This window comes from Cupressus sempervirens, chromosome 4 (assembly GCF_028749045.1).
Source record: "Cupressus sempervirens isolate cs-2001-9-10 chromosome 4, ASM2874904v1, whole genome shotgun sequence".
Taxonomy (NCBI): domain Eukaryota; kingdom Viridiplantae; phylum Streptophyta; class Pinopsida; order Cupressales; family Cupressaceae; genus Cupressus; species Cupressus sempervirens.
This window is the reverse complement of record NC_143121.1, coordinates 604,759,653-604,776,180: the sequence shown is the minus strand read 5'-3', so window position 1 is coordinate 604,776,180 and position 16,528 is coordinate 604,759,653. Positions and strand designations below refer to the sequence as shown.

The window sequence follows — 16,528 nt, the reverse complement described above, 5'->3', positions numbered from 1 at the left end:
CAATTACATTCCAATTTAGCTTGTCATGACCTTCATGATCTACTTAAGCCTCCATTCCTCCTTTGGCAATCTTCATTCTTTATATTTTCCAGAGTTATATAAGTTGCTTGGACACACCTAGATTTGGTGAGCTCTGAGCCAAGCCAGGTCAAAAGAGCCTTAGGGATTCAAGAGCCTTGCTGGTATGACTTTTTCATGATAGTTAAATGCAAAAAGAAAAAATGATGATTTAAAAAAAAATCCTCAAAAAGAAAACCATAAAATGATCTCCACACTAGAAAACCATTCATTTTGTTTTGAAACACGACCAGTAGAGAACTACTATTTGAGCAGAAATTGTATGTCATTGGAAAGGAATCTGTTAGATTTATTGGGGACACAATAGTGATTGAAGATCATTTGGGTAGGTTTGTAGCTACAATTGATGTATCCAAACAAGCTTAAGGAGGATTTGGAGGCCATTGCTAATGTGGACTTAGTATTTCTTGATTTTGAAGCAAATTTGAAGACGGAGGTTAGTGTTTTTCACCCCTCAAATTTTCATTATGTTCTGATTCCTACATTAATTTTATTTTATTAATGAGAAACCAAGAAACCTTAGTTATCAAATAAACAAATGTAAGAACCCCAACTGGTTCTAGCTCCAACAAACATCAAATTACTTCACATTTGGATGTTTGACATTTTGTCAAACACTTTGCATGAATCCTCTATCTTGCTGTCCTTTATTTCTACATTGTATTTGCTTGCTTGAATGGTTTAAAATAATGTTCAAATGCTTGCAAAATAACTCAATGATGACTAAGCAAAGGACAAGAGGTAATGGAAACTACTCTTGACCATTTCAAATGCATAAATCAGAATTTTCACATGTAAATCTACACCTACAGCGAAGGAGCATTTCTACAAACAATTGGCATGCATACTAGTGAATCAATAGAACTGAAACACATATTATTACAACTTGGCATTTCATCAAATAGTTGGGGTGCAACCTTATAACCCCTTATCTCAATACCAAACTGTTTACAATGAACACTGCTTAAGTTTTAGTAAACAATGCTAATATCAAACTAATGATTTAAAATTATGGTATTTGCAAATTATTACAACAGTTCTCAAATAAATTGCAATCATAATTAAAGAGCCTGTAGATATGGTGCCAAATTGCTTGCAGGAGGTTTGAATATCCAATGCCACAATCTCCAAACGCAAGCCATTCTTGTTCAAATTCTACCTGATATAGGTGAATTGCAGCTTTTACCAAGCCTCCAATGACATCTTTAGATGTTATCAGTCACTGCACAGTGCGCAGGGATTAATGGCATCAACAGAAAACATTTATGACGCCTAAGTACGGTAGTAAACATCTCACACAACCCCAAATACTGTCCACCTAGGTTATAGCAAGCCTATGCATGCCAAGATTCTCAGACAAATGACCTTCAAATAGCCACAGTTTGTAACAGATTTGGAAGGAACATAAAACGTCCAGCCATTCTGATTGATTTGCAACCAAATAAGAGCAATTTTGGTATACAACAATATAAAAGTTGTTATCAGAATAATTAGAATAATTTACCAGACAAGCAGAGCACAATTCACCATGTCTTTCAATGGCTCAAAGTGCAAATCAGAAGAGGAATCAGTCCTCAGGAAACCATTGTTGAAAACCTTCAACAGCTTCACAAATAATTAAAACAGTCGCCAAGAGAAACAATTTTGTTCCTCCACGAAGTCTCTTTTATAACACAAAATAAAGTGTGGCTTCTCCAACACACTTTTCACTTAATATGCTTCTTGCACACACTTTTAAATTATAACATTTAAATGATAAAGTCATTTATTAAGAGTGACTTAATAAACAACTTATAACATGAGCTCCATTAATTGACCCCATGAAATGTTGATGGAAACAAACACTAGGAGCCTCCACTGCACTGCTAAAAAGGTAAGCGCCCATTATTGACTTACCCTCAAATAAATCTGTCATCTCACGAGGGTAGCAATAATGAACTGACCAAGCCCTGCTACAAGAACCTGCTAAAATGGGGACATTACAATAAACCCCAGGTTTTTTTGTACTTTTTAAGCTACAAATTCTGATTGTTCTTAGCTTTTTTTTCTTTATAATTCAGTTTAATTAAAAGTGGATATGTAAATTTTTCTAAATTTATAAATTACTGCAGCTTACCGTTCGTTTATAAATTGATGTAAATTTCCAAGTACATTGTCCATCTAGACTCTAAACTACTTAGAAAGGATCCTTGTCAGAAAGATGTCACTCCTAGGGCAAAAAAAGGTGAAGTAGCATGTTTTCATTGTAAAAAAAATTCAATGGGGGAGGTATTTATCAATTGAAGCATCACCTTGCACAAATACCATGCCAAGGTGTTAAACCATACATAATAGCACCCCTTGAAGTCATAAATGAAGTGCAAAGTCAACAAGAGACTTTTCAACAGCAAAAAGAATTGAAAAAGAGGCAAGAGAAGAAATGACAGACATTAATAGAGAGAGTTCAATTCCTCCATTTTTTGGAGTTGAGTAGTGGTAGTGACTATTTAGGTATTGGGCCTCAAATTGTAATTTTTTAATATTTAATCCAAATTAGAAGCACATTTTATTTCTTGCACTACTCTAGATTCCCAACTATTGCTTGACAGCATGGTTTGGAACAAGGACAAGCAAGATGCTGCACAACGTACAATTCAAGACTTCGAGTTCTATTGCTGTTGAGATGTTGTCACTGATGTCATGATGATGGCAAGGTTTGATGTCAAAGAAGATTGAAGACAAAGATTGTACTAAGCCAATTTTACCAGTGCCCAAGACAAGAAGGTTCATATATTAATCAAGAGTAATTAATGACACTGCTCTCTCAAGATTAAAACTATGATGTTACAAATATAGAGAGGCAATGCTTATGATGACTACAATTATAGCGAAGACTAAAGATTATATGCAGTGATCTGTTTTATTTACAACAATATTTACCAAGATAGACAACTCATTAGAGTTTTGGAAATACATACCAGCAAAGAGAGAAGGCGGAAAATTCATAAGACTGATTAAAACAGAAATTACATTAATGCAAACACAAATGAAGAGGTGCAACTTTCCTAATACAAGCAGTCATCAGTAATAAGGAAATGATGAGATCTTTTATAGATGCAGTCATTGGAAGGACAAAACAACCAAAGTTATTGCTTTAAAAGTCAGTTATTTGTTAAATGAAAGACTAATATTGGTTCAAAAGATGTGATTATAAGGCAGCAGTTTGTATTTTGTTAATTAGAAAGTAATAAATACAATCTCATTATATAAAGAAAAGAGACAGCCATTCAATAGTTGTTTCGAAATTGAAGAGTGCACAACTATTTATGGAAGAGCAGTATAGAAAAATATACAAGGAAGATCCAAATCATTTTCGAAGTGTGTGAAGCATGACGTGTGTTGGGCGAGCATTAAAGATCCATATGCACCAAAGACATTGATGAGAAGGAAGATTGCAGCTTTATGAAGACTTGCATGAACAATCTAATGAGGAGGTTTTGGAAGGCTATTGCCGATATATAAAGGCTTGTTTTGAGAAAATATAAGAGCAAATTTATAGCAGATTGTGTACTGAATTGTGGAGCAGATTCAGAGGTGATATAAGAGCAAATTTATAGCACAATAGTGAAAATCAAGGACATCTATCATCTGTTGTAGAAGCAACATAATCAAGGTGGAATTTTGAAAAGTGAGTTCGTGCTCATAAAGTAAACAAGGGGTTGGTGCCTACAATCTTTGTAAAATAAGTTAACATATAAAAACATTGATTTTCCATGATTTTTCCCATTAGAGTTAGGTTTTCATATAAATTTTGTGTTCCTTTGTTTTTTTGCTTGCATGTGTTTTGATCAAGCTTTATGTAGTATAGCTATTACATCTAATCCAGTTTGAAAATGATATATTTGGTAGATATACTGATTTACCTTCCTCTCTTAGTATATCAGTGTGCTTTTCAATTTGACCATTCCAGTCCATGCAGCTAGCTAATTATTTTTAAATACATAGCTTGATTTCTATGCTTACTATTTTTTCTACTTATAAAGGTATGTGGTATTGAAGATTTTAAAGTTCAACTCTTAATTTAAAATACTTATTTTATATATTTAATTCATTTTAGGTCTCCTTATTGGTAAAATATGGTAGATGTCATTACAATTTGTGGTGTGGGGTTCGAATCCCCTAGTGACAAGGATAAGGCTTCCTTATGACTCAAAAGGTGGCTGAGGTGAAAGCTAAAAAAGATCAGTATTGTGAAATATGAAGGAAAAAGGCTTGCACCATCATGACTGATGGATGGACCAATAGAAGTAGAACATTGTTGAATTTTCTTGTATTTTTTTCATGTCATTGTACTCTTGAAATTACATTAATTTACTGATTAAGATTTTTATTTCTAATTTACCAAATTGCTGTTTTTTTTCTTGCTCATGTGGCCCAGTGTTGTAGTCAATTGATGCTTTAGGAAAAATAAAATGTTGAGTTGCTTTGTGAGGCCTTGAAGGGAGTTTTGGCTGAGATGGGCAAGAAGAACATAATACGAATGGTTACAGATGTGCAGAAAATTATGTTGCTGCAGGTAGAATTCTCATGTACAGGTGCTCCTCTTTGTTATGGGCTTGTGTTGTCCATTGCCTAGGCTTAATATTGGAGGATCTTGGCAAATTCCCATGGATTAGATCATGTACAGAGCATGCAGAGAATATTTGTATATGTATGTATAATCATAGAGAGACCCTCAATCTAAAAAGGAAATTCTCAAGTAAGAAAGAGTTGGCTCATCTTGGAATTAACTGCTTTGCAACCAATTTTACCATGTTGCAATCCTTGCTTCAATCCAAGACCACTTTGAGACACATGTTTGTAAGTGATATATGTTTACCACATAGGTTAATTAAGAATTGCACACAGATAATGGACACGAACACGAACAACAGAACTCTTATTATTATTCGCATATGCCAAGATATTACATTAGGTTCTGATATCATGATTACAATGCTTCCCGAAGGGGTTATAAATACTTTTCGAGGAACCTTTCCGAAGGTATCCGTCGGCCAGATACATTATGTCCGCTACAAACTATTTTTCCGTCGGCTACATAACAAGAACTTTTCCAAAGGGTCCTGTCGGCTGATACAGAATTTCTACCAACGACATCATCCCCCCCAAAAAGAAAAGTCGTCTCCTAATGACTAGCAAAATTAGGAGACAACCCACAAACAATAAAAGAAATACTAGAGAGAAGGAGGTGTCCCGGAAGAGTGTTGTTGACGACGTAACTCATACACCTAGTCAGTCCGGATGCGCAGATTTGTCTAAATCTGTGAATTAACCTCTACGGCCTCCTTTAGTAGAAGCGCAGCATCCATAGCCTGTCTCTTGGCCAACTGCAACTCATGCTCTGCCACATCTTTATCCTGAATAGCCGCATCCTTCTCCTGTACCATTGCTGCCATATCCTTCAATAGTGTTGCCCGCTGCTGCCCATGCTGCCTGTTTGTCGGCCAAATCAGCGGCTAACTTTTCTCTTGCCTCTTTCTCAACCGCTAGAGATCTCTGAGCTGCAACACTGTCTGCTGCCCTATCCGCCTCTGCGCGCTGCCCAGCATAGTAAACCTCTTTGTACAGTCCCACGATCTCATGTGCCAGCTTCATCATCGGAGTGTCACTCGGTCCCAACTCTGGTTCAGTGGCCCAATCTGCCAACATCTCTGGTGTCTCAACTGCCGGCCAACCTCTATCCACAAAACAAGTTTGAAATCGCTTAGGACAAATCCCACAAATATACGCTCGGATCAAATGCCACTCCCTTCGCCGAGTGAGAGCCTGAATCGCCACATCATGCCCCTTCTTCAATGCAGACTTCATAGTCCTGAGGTAGTCCCTGCACCTGTCCTCATCCGACCCGTAATCCTCCTTGGCAAAGTCCTCCAATGACCATTCTGCATCACTATTGTCCTCATCAACGGGAGCCATGCCCACACATCCGGTGCCGCCTCCTCTGCTATCGGCGCAATCACGGCATGTGGCATTCCCTCCTGAGACTGAGGCTCTGGTACAGGCGCTACTTCGAAATAGCTGGGGGACTGAATGGACGGGCCACGCCTATCAGGAACGAGTTGGAACTGTTGCTTCAGAAAAACACTAGCTCTATCCATGACCTCTGGTTGTTCAGACTGTGCTGGGTCTCTACACTTCTGCATTCCTCCGTCTGGTACGTTCTCTACTGGAAGTTCCTGAGCTTCTGCACACAGATAATAGACACGAACACGAACAACAGAACTCTTATTATTATTCACATATGCCAGGATATTACATTAGGTTTTGAAATCATGATTACAATGCTTCCCGAAGGGGTTATAAATACTTTCCGAGGAACCTTCCCGAAGGTATATGTCAGCCAGATACATTATGTGCGCTACAAACTATTTTTCCGTCGGCTACATAACAAGAACTTTTCCGAAGGGTCCTGTCGGCTGATACAAAATTTCTACCGACGACAATATAGTCTACATCATCATATGCAAAGATCAATGCACAAGCTAACATGCATGATTGGATCTTTGACAAGCATAGCTTTTGGCAATTGGCCAGCGATATTGTAAAGGTAATTTTCCATTATATTTCTGTTCATATTTTAATTTTGTTTGCTTATTTTTGTTAATTTTCATGACAACTGCTATTAATAAAGCCTTTAATTGTTTTCCTATGAGTTGTTGATGGAGAGGCCCATGATGAGCTACATATATGAGAGCATTGATAGGGAAAAATAGGCAATTAGATTTGTTTAAGTAGGGGTTGAGAATAAGCCTTGTCCCACAAGGGAGATTAGTGATCGAGGATGGCACCTTCAGAATCACAAGCCTTTAAATGTAGTTACCTACTTCCAAAATCTGATATTCCAATTTTTCTTAATTTAAAGGCCAATGAGAAGGTGTTGAGTGGGGTTTACATAGTTGTAGAGCTGTAAAGAATGAAATATAGGTTGGGTATGCATGAGGTGTTGATCCTTATTTGTTTGCCACATTCAGAAGAAGATGACCCACTAGGCTTAAGAAGGCCTGAGCACTAAATGGGTACAGTGATCCTTCACTTAATGAAAATGGAAAAGTATAATTGATGGGGAGATGCAAGATTTAGGGTTGAGTGGAGAAAAAAGTTGAGTTGTAGCAAACATAGACTGACAGAGATTTAACAATTTTTGGTATTGGAAACAAAACCCATAAACTACAACTAACCTACAGATTCAATTTGGTGCTGATATGGAGGGACTAGGTCGAATGGGTCAGCCTTTCCCTGCACCTTCAACTATTTTCAGTTGTAAACTATATCCAAGACCCTTTAGTTCCCAATTCCGGTCCCGAAATGAAGACAGTCTGTTCTTGGACACAGAAAAAGAGAAATTTTTGTTAGAGAGAGGTTTTCCTCAGTCAAAACCCCAATTTGGAATCAATATTAAAATTGAATTATGTACTTGAAAGAAAAGTGTGCTGATACGAAGAAGAGGCTAGATCTGAAACATGAAATGTCTTATACCTTGATGGTGCAACACTTCTTTGAATGTGATTACAAAGATTGATGCAGTAGTTTGACTTCACGCAAAAAATCTAAAAGGAAATCATGAAAGACATGCCCCAAGTAATGATTGTTGTAGTTTGTAACAACGCTTGATGTGGAGAAGGAACATGACTTGAGTTCTTGTGAATGGATGATTGTGATATGATTGTCTTCCTTGATTGTGGTCTTGTTTACTTGACGTTCAATGAGAGAGAGAATCTTGCTATAATGGAGAAGATTGTGTTGGATGCTTGAAACCTACCTTGGAGTGCTTGAGATGCGTAAGAGCTTGCACTTGCACTTAAGGTTAGGATGTCGTACCCAAATGAGGAGAGATATGGTTGCTTCTATACCTCTCAGAATCATTTCAAAGCTCAAAACTTGAAGAAAGTTGATAATGGTATGACTTTCTTCCTCAACCATGAAGACCACTTCCCATTATAAATTTCGAAGAAAACATCAAGGAATAGGCCAATTACATTGGCTCATCATCGAAAATAGGCTGACAAAGTTGGTCTATTCCCTTCAATGAGGACCAAAATATGGACCATGGGTCCTAATTGAAGAGGGAATGCCAGAATGGACAGAAAAATGGATACTAAAATGGGGTGAAGGTAAATGAGAAATTACATACTGATGTAATTTGAGGATGGTATGTTTAGCCCCTAATTTTGTGAGGGTATGAGTCTACCTCATGCTCATTGTAAATTATAAGAGAGTGAAAGAGATATGATCATTGACAAAATTGAAAAGAGATAAGAAATCACTAAGTTCAAGGGCACATGCCCCCCAAATCAAGGATCTTGAAGAATACAACCACATGCAAGGGTACACAAAAACAAATAGAAACAAGAAGAGAAAGGGGAAAAACGACAAAGGACAAACAAAAAAAGACACCAAAAAAGGGGGTTAGTACCAAAAACAAAACAAATCAACTAATTGAAGAGACCTCGATAGAGAAAACATCTCTTCTACTAGTATCATGTTGAGAAAGCTATTGCAAAAGAACAAGTAGAATGGAAAGAGTGAGAGAACTCGACAAATGCGAGATCAAACTCCATGGTCTAACCTACTAGAAAAGCTCATGGAGAAGAAAGACCACGAAGTCAACAAGCTAGGAAGTTGTATTATGCTAAGTGATCCATAGAAGAAAAGAGTAGGTAGGAGAAGAAAGGCTAGCAAGTTCCACTCATCCCAAAAGAGACCATTGTGCAAAAACGGAATTTGATAGTCTGGAAAACTATGTTATGCTAGTCAGCCCATCTAAGGATAACCAAGCAAAGCATTTTTCCCTAGGAAATTTGCCAAAAGAGGAATGTTCCAAGAAAACTTTTGTCTCCAAAGGAAATCCACTGAATAATGCACAAGAGCAGAAAAGGAATGTACAAGGGCACAAAAGAATTAATGAATTTGTCATATAATAGACAACAAGGCCGCATGTATGCCTCCCTCCTTAAGATGGCAACATAAGACTATGGTGGGCTCTTAAGGAAAAGAATAACAATGATACCTACTTCCAACAAGGAGATATCCTAAAAAAATAATGTAACCACAACCCTTAGAAAAGAGGTAAAACTCTTGTTGGACAAGGAAAAGATAATTGTGAAAGGATATCATGCAATAAGAGGGAAGAGACCCTTGGAAAGAAGAGATCTTGGTTACAAGACATCTACCTCCAAGACGAGTTTTTAAACCAAAATACGTCTTCAAGACAAAGAGAGGGGAGAGTACAAGAATCCACTTGTTTCGCCCCTTATTGCTAGGTGAAAAAGAGATTCTTGATGAAGGACGACACACTCTAAGCCCTCAGGTAAAGGAATTTGTTTATGATAAACATTCTTTTCAAATACGAAAGAGATTGTGATCAATGATACATGCCTCTTGCATAAGGGAGAATCTCAAATCAAGACAAATAATTTTGTATAAGAAAAAGGATGTCACATGATAAACAAATGCCCCTTTGCAACAGAAAGTGGATCCTTAGAAAAAGACATATTTGAACTAAATAGTTTTTCCCCAATCATAAATGCAAGGGAAAAGATAACACATTAAGTATTCTGAAGTTAATGATCAATTGCATAGACATACTCTCTCAAGCAAGAAAGAGACTATAAACAAGAACGAAACATCTAGTGCAAAACAAAAGACGTCCTTGAAATGAAGCATCATGTTATAATTGAGACAAATAACAAAAACATAATGGATCTTTCGGAAAGATATGGAATATTTAGAGGACAACACATGATGCCCCCAAGTGAAAGACCATTTTTAATAAATATGTGCTTTTAAGAATGAAAAATATTGTAAACAAGGATGAAAATATTTGTACAAAACAAAGGATTCCACACAAGAAAGGGTACCCTTTTATAAAAGATACAAGCCAACAAAGGGAAAGGGGTCTTTTGGAATGATAATGTATTTAAAAGGGAAAACTTGCCCCCCAAGTGGAAGGACAAGGAAAGAGATGTATTATGCTGCTCAAAATGAAAGGTTCAAAAGTAAAGCAGAGGACCATGCAAGACAAAGAGCCCTCAATGAAGTAAGCCACTAAGATGTAATGTCCTTGATATTATTAAATAATTAAATTTAATAATTATGTATGTATGGCCCTGGAACTTAATTCAATTATATCTCGGGCCCATTTAAAATTTTTATTTGTCTGTAGGAGTTTGTTGTGTCAACATGTTTTGTAAGTTCTTGGGATTTTATCTGAAGGGGTATTATACCGGCTTGTAGGTTGTAGAAGGTATGCATCTTGGATTTTTTTTTGTAGTGTGAATTCTAGTTGGAGTTCTTGTTTACCATTTTAGAGGCAAAAGATTCTCTCTATTTGGTGTAGTTTTGGTGGTTAACAACCACCCTAGTCTTTCATTGGAAATATCACCTTGATATTTCACTGTGTGCCAAATTTGTTGATCACCTTCATTTGGAAACAAATCTGTAATTGCTCAGCTCTTGCCCGAAGCCTTTGTAATTTAAGTTCTATCATTGTTTAATCTGGATTATTTTTGTATCACTCGCATTTCGGCAAAAAATCAATCCGGTGCTCCTTTCGTGCCTATTCGTTACTTAAAGTTATATTGTGTGTTTGTTCATAATTCTCTCAAATAATAAGTTACATTCCAAGATGCCACTTCAGTTTAAGAGATAAAGGCAATTGTATGTAGCAAAGACCCAATGCTGGAAGGAAAGACTTGGGGTAAACTTTAACGAACCCCCCTCCAAAAAAACAAGATATAAAATATTGGTGAATCTTTCATTATTTTGAAAAATAAAATAATTTCTATTGGTGAATCACTCAATTTTTAAATTAAAAATATTATTTATATTGACAAATATTTTGGAATCATAATTTTTGTGTAGAAAATATTGGCAAATCTCAATAACAATAAAAAGTTCATTAATCACCATGGTAAATACCTCTATTTTAGAATAGAATGCTTATTTAAAATTTTTGGGCTATATGTAGAGATGGGTTTAAGGGACATAATATAATATTTAGCTAGTATTATTTTATAAATGTAATCTGAAAATCCTCACTATATTGTGTAAGATAAATGTAGTGATATTTTTAATTCTAATATGACCCACAGTTTCTTCAAGGTCATTGATTTCTATTGTGATCCACAATCCAAAGGAAATCTTAACCCCCTGTTGGCTAAATATTTTGTAAGCCATTGTAACCACAACTTACAAAATGAGAACGGTAGGCAACGGTGTAGTGAGATACATCTCTCCTCTCAACAATAGGAGAGACTCCCTTCTTACCATAGGTGGCTACAACAGAGACCTAACTGGAATAAACAAATCAGGGTTTCACGGATCAATTCCCCTTCTTTCAAGAATGACCTTATACTAAAAACTATTTGCAATTTAACAAAGGAATCTATTGCTATGGTAATACCGATGGCTTAAGAGTTGACACAAGAAGAACCTTAAGACAATAGTTATAACTTGTGTGATTGATAGCAAGAACCCAAAGTCTCCTACAAGAAATCTTCTTGTAACAAAAGGACAAACAACTAACAAAGCTCAAAGTCTTTGCTCAACTATTCAAATATGAAATATTATACGAAGTAAAGCTCAAAGTCTTTAAATCTTAGTACTTGTAGCCACTATCAAACTATATCAATCTTGTTTATGAAAGCTCAAAGTCTTTCAAGAACAACACCAAATACTCAAATGCTTCACAAAGAAAGAAGTAACAAAGACGAATTAATCAATGCAACGTAAGAGAAAGATTAATTCCAAGTATCACAACACAAAGTTTGGGAAAAACTTGATTCTTTATTCACTTCAAAGATTTGCAACAAGAAATACAAAGCCTTTAGGTCACAAGCCCAACCTTCTCCTATAAAGCAACAAATAGATTCTTTACAATGAACTCTCTCCTTTATATAGGAAAATTGAAGAGAGAAAGGTGAAGGGAAAAGTGGAACAACTTCAACCTCCTTGACTTATCTCTAACTAACTACTTTGACTTTATTCAAAGTTGCACGCCTAATGTGATTGCAACTTAACTACACAAGCTGATTGTACAAGTGCATGTTATCTTGTACTTACAATATAGATGCTCTTTTCATGTAGCTTTCCTACTACTAATCTACTTAAAGCATATGAAAAATTGAAATGTTCACAGAGTTTCAACAATCTTTGCAGATTTCTGCAGTGAGTTACGCACAACTTTAGCATCAGGCTCACCAGTGTACTCAACAACTACAATGATCTTTCAATATGTACTGGATGCCTCTGAAATTTCCTTAATAGAAATTTCCTTTTTGCTTTGCAGTTCATCTAATGAACACTTCCAACTTGCAAATGTATTCATTATACTGAGATTGAAATCATCTGCTTCAAGTTGTAAGCGAATTGCTTCAGTGAGCCTATAAGAATATCCTCTTCTTTCTTGAGTTTTCCATTCTTAGTGATAACTCTACATGATAGCTTCTTGCAGCATTCGCAGATAATATCTTCCGGTTCACTAATCTTCATTCCTACTACCTTTGCATCCTTAATGAGTTGTTGTGGGACTTGTTCCTTGTTAATCATCAGATGCTTGTAATCATGATACATCTCAACAAATGAGATGACTTCATAATCACATAAACCATCCAAATCAAGCTCCATCATACTCTTCCAAGCACCAATGTCCCCATCTAGCAACTGTAATTGTCGTTCAAGTGACCCTTGAATATCACTTATTAAGCAATAACTTCCTTTCCTTTCCTCAACATCCTGTAGATACCACGAATGAGTTGATAACACAGTGATTCAATACTGGACACCCACTCATGTACAAGTTGTGCCTTTCTTTTGCTCTTTTCAGTACAAGTATCTGGAATAGATTCAACACCCGAAGAAGACTTCTTCATTTCTTCAATGATCACTAGGAGACGTGCATTCTCCTCCTTGAGTTTGCTCTTCTTATCCCATAGTTCATCATTCTTTCGAGCTAAGAAGTTGACGGCCTCGTGTGCATCCTGTTGATAACTCAACCTACTTTGTTTACCAAGTTCAACTCTTGTAATTTTGTAATCAGTAGGCTGCATGTCTTTAGTAAGTTTCTCAAGTGGTTCAGCTACTTCAGCATACTGAATGTGATTTTCATCAACCACAACTCGAGAAACTGTCTTGGCTTTTTTATTGTTTGAAACCCTTGGCTTGGTCACTTGGTTGTGAGACTTCTGAAGTGGGATTTCTTCTTTCTTTCTCTTTTGTGTGACAGTGCTCAACCATGGAGGAAGGTTGAAAGAAGATGCATTGGCTGAAGTAGTGACTATAGCAAGCACCTCAATTTGAATGGCTATAGGAGTAGGACTGCTATGTGTAACTTCAGTCATGAATTGCTCAAACTGAGCTGAAGTCACATCAAGCAACATTGTAGGTAGAACGATGGCAGAAGGAATTGACAAGGAGTATGTATCAAAGACACTCTCATAATCATATTGATCTCCTCCTATTTCTAATTTAGGTGCAATTGAGGACACAGACAATGCTGGAGTAATGGTCACAGGATCCTCAAGAGACAGAAGCTTGGTAGAGAATGCATCCATAGCCATGCCCAGGGGTGAATCATGAGACTCATCTAATATTGGTGTTGAATCTGGAAGAGAGCTTACTACAAGGACCTCAAGAGAACATGAATCTAGCGGTGAGGACTCCTTTGAATTCCTAACATCATCATCACTTGAGTCAATTTGGATTGACTGAGTTTCAATCCCTTTTACCTCAAGTACTCTCAAGTCCTTCCTTCCTTTGATAGATAGCTTGTGAAAACTTTGCACAAGAGGTTCAAATGTCGATGATGATGTCCCATCTTTACCTTTACCTTTTATCTCTGATTTCAAACCAATCCGAACAACAGGATCAAAATCTTATCTGGGCTTTATCTCGATGCATTTGAGACCCCTTCTTTTCATCCAAGTGTTGATATTAACAAGAATAGACTAGAATCGGTCCCAAATTGAGGTACTTTCCTTGCACAACCATGTAGGAGGAAGAATGGGTAACTTCTCCACGTTATGCTAAACATATTCAAATCATGATCCTCAAATCTAGGAGGGATAGATGCCAAGTTGAAATCCACAATCTGCTTTACAATCAATTGAGTATAGTCCATGTGTCATATATCCACCTCAGTACGTACATCAATCCAGAGATCTATACGATGCACGTGTAGGAATTGCTTCCTCATCTTGTCATGTAGTCCTCTTCAGTCAAAACAACTCTTGGCTGTGAATCTTTTCAGCTTGATCATTTGAACTTCAAACTCCAAGTTCTTTTCTTTAGGCAAAATATCCAATGAGTACCCACCGATCTTCAATGGTTTATGTAATGAAATCCCCACTCCTCGCTAGTGCAAACTAGATTGATAAGCCTGTACCTACATGAGTTGTCTTGCCAATTCCATGAGTATAATTTTATCTATAGGGTACCTTGGCAATGTGTATGGCTCTCCCTTGAGACATCCAACTCGCAAAAATGTAAAGTTGGGAAACTGTAGAAACATACAACCATACTCATTTACTTTATTCCACGCTTCATTAGAAACTCGCCTATTTTGGGAGTTCTTTATCAAACAAGCACATGAAGTGCCCAAAGAAGGCATCCTGAACCCTTCGGAAATGTATTTGACTTTTCTTCAAAGGCAATTTTCGTAGTACTCCCACACATGACCTATGGACTTGTCATTTTTTGTTGACAAACCTGAAATGTACCCAGAGCAGCAGAAATATACACCATGTAGGAGTTCATGTTGAACACACTAGTAGACAATACGTTCACCAACTACTCACATATTGAATCACTCACTAATTCAGCCCAAAATACTTTTTTTTTTGACCTTATTATGAGTGAAATGTACTTATACATCCAGGGTTCGAAGGTGTTTGATTCCTTGAGCCTTGCTAAGCAAAAGAGCAATGTGATTAGATCATTATTTCTTCCTTAAAATCACATCAGTGCACACCATTTATTAGCCATCTAACAAGATTTGGCCTCTTAGTGGTCAACCAATTATCACTGACAAACTTAGTACAATAGAAGGTATCCTCGTTCCACCCTTTTGAAGCCTTTTGTCTTGTGATGTTTGTAACAAATGAAGTATGAGGAACATGAAAAATACGATCAATAGTCTCAGGATCAAGACTAATGATAGTATTACCATCTCACTCTTTGATGGTTCGAGAGGATGCATTTAAGTGTCTTGCACATGCAATAATGAATTCTAGTTCATGAGCTACCAAGAGGAAAGTGGACAATAGGTGAATATGTAATGTTCCCGTTATAAAATAAATAATAAATCAAACTTTTGTAACGGACCGATTGATTTAATGTATCTCAGACCCATTCTTATTTTGTTTCCGTAGTTCATGTCACCGTCGGCTATCTTTGTACACCCTCGAAAACTTTCCCGACGGGTATTTAAGCACGGCTTGTAGGTAGTCTGTAGGTATGCTTTTGGATTATTTGTCTCTGTACTACGAATTCTTGTTGGAGTTCTCTGTAATTCGCCATTTCGGAGGTGACAGATCTTCCCTATTTGGCTTGTACGGTTTTGGTGGGATTCAACACTCAGCCTATTCTGTTGTTGCATGCATTGCTTTGCTCAAATCTGGCTATCGGAGCACCATCATATTGCGAATATTAAATTGTATGCTTTTGTGTTCATTCTCCATGTCTTGGTTGAGTTTAATATTGATGGTATTGAATTCATTCATTTCCCCCCCAACATCCAATTTCGTTCATACCACATCTCTCCAATACTATACGACTCAACCAACATCGTACGACTCTCTGCAATCATTCGTGCATCCTGCTCATACTCACCGTACGACCCTCTAAAATTGTTTGTACATCTTGCTTGAAATCACCGTATGACCCTCTGAAACTGTTCGTACATCCCTGTTGGAACTCATCGTACGACTCTCTGATACCCTATGTACCGACCTACTGCATCAACCGTACGACCTGTCCAAACTCCATCCATATGGCCATCAAAACACTCCCTCAGCTCAGTACAAATTGTCCATTCACACGTACGGTTAAGGCTTACCCGTACGGTCAAACTACAACTACCGTACGACCTACTGTAGCCATCCTGTTCAGACTTCATACCACCAATCTAAATACCCTAAGTTGTACGACAATCTGTACGACAACCTCCAGTTAGGCAACACCATTATTTCATTATTTGTTTTAATCTCAGAGGTGGACGAGAACATTACAGTGGTATCAGAGCTTTTGATCTTGCCTGCCTGTGGAAGTGAATGCAAGTTTATACTAAGAGGAGAAGACGAAATAACCCTATTGATAGAATGGCAGATCATCAGGATCTTACAAAAAAACTCATGAATCTTTTAAGAGAGCTGAACATAAATCAAATGCAAATCAACGAAACCCAAAGGCTTATGTA

The 16,528-nt window shown here is 37.0% G+C and overlaps 1 protein-coding gene across 2 annotated transcripts in view; it reads right to left on the bottom strand.

Annotated features, from left to right (window-relative positions):
* The window catches only part of LOC149562676 (phosphoglycolate phosphatase 1A, chloroplastic-like), a 258,106-nt gene that overhangs the window by 6,250 nt on the left and 235,328 nt on the right, over nucleotides 1–16,528 (bottom strand). Inside the window, exon 10 of one of the 2 annotated variants that reach the window (XM_089826125.1) lies at nucleotides 934–1,300. The exons of the other annotated variant lie outside the window; for it this stretch is intronic. Coding sequence (XP_089682251.1) covers nucleotides 1,294–1,300 — 7 coding nt within the window. The 3' untranslated portion in view covers nucleotides 934–1,293. Of the gene's footprint in view, nucleotides 1–933; nucleotides 1,301–16,528 lie in introns of those variants that run through there. 2 annotated transcript variants of the gene reach the window in all.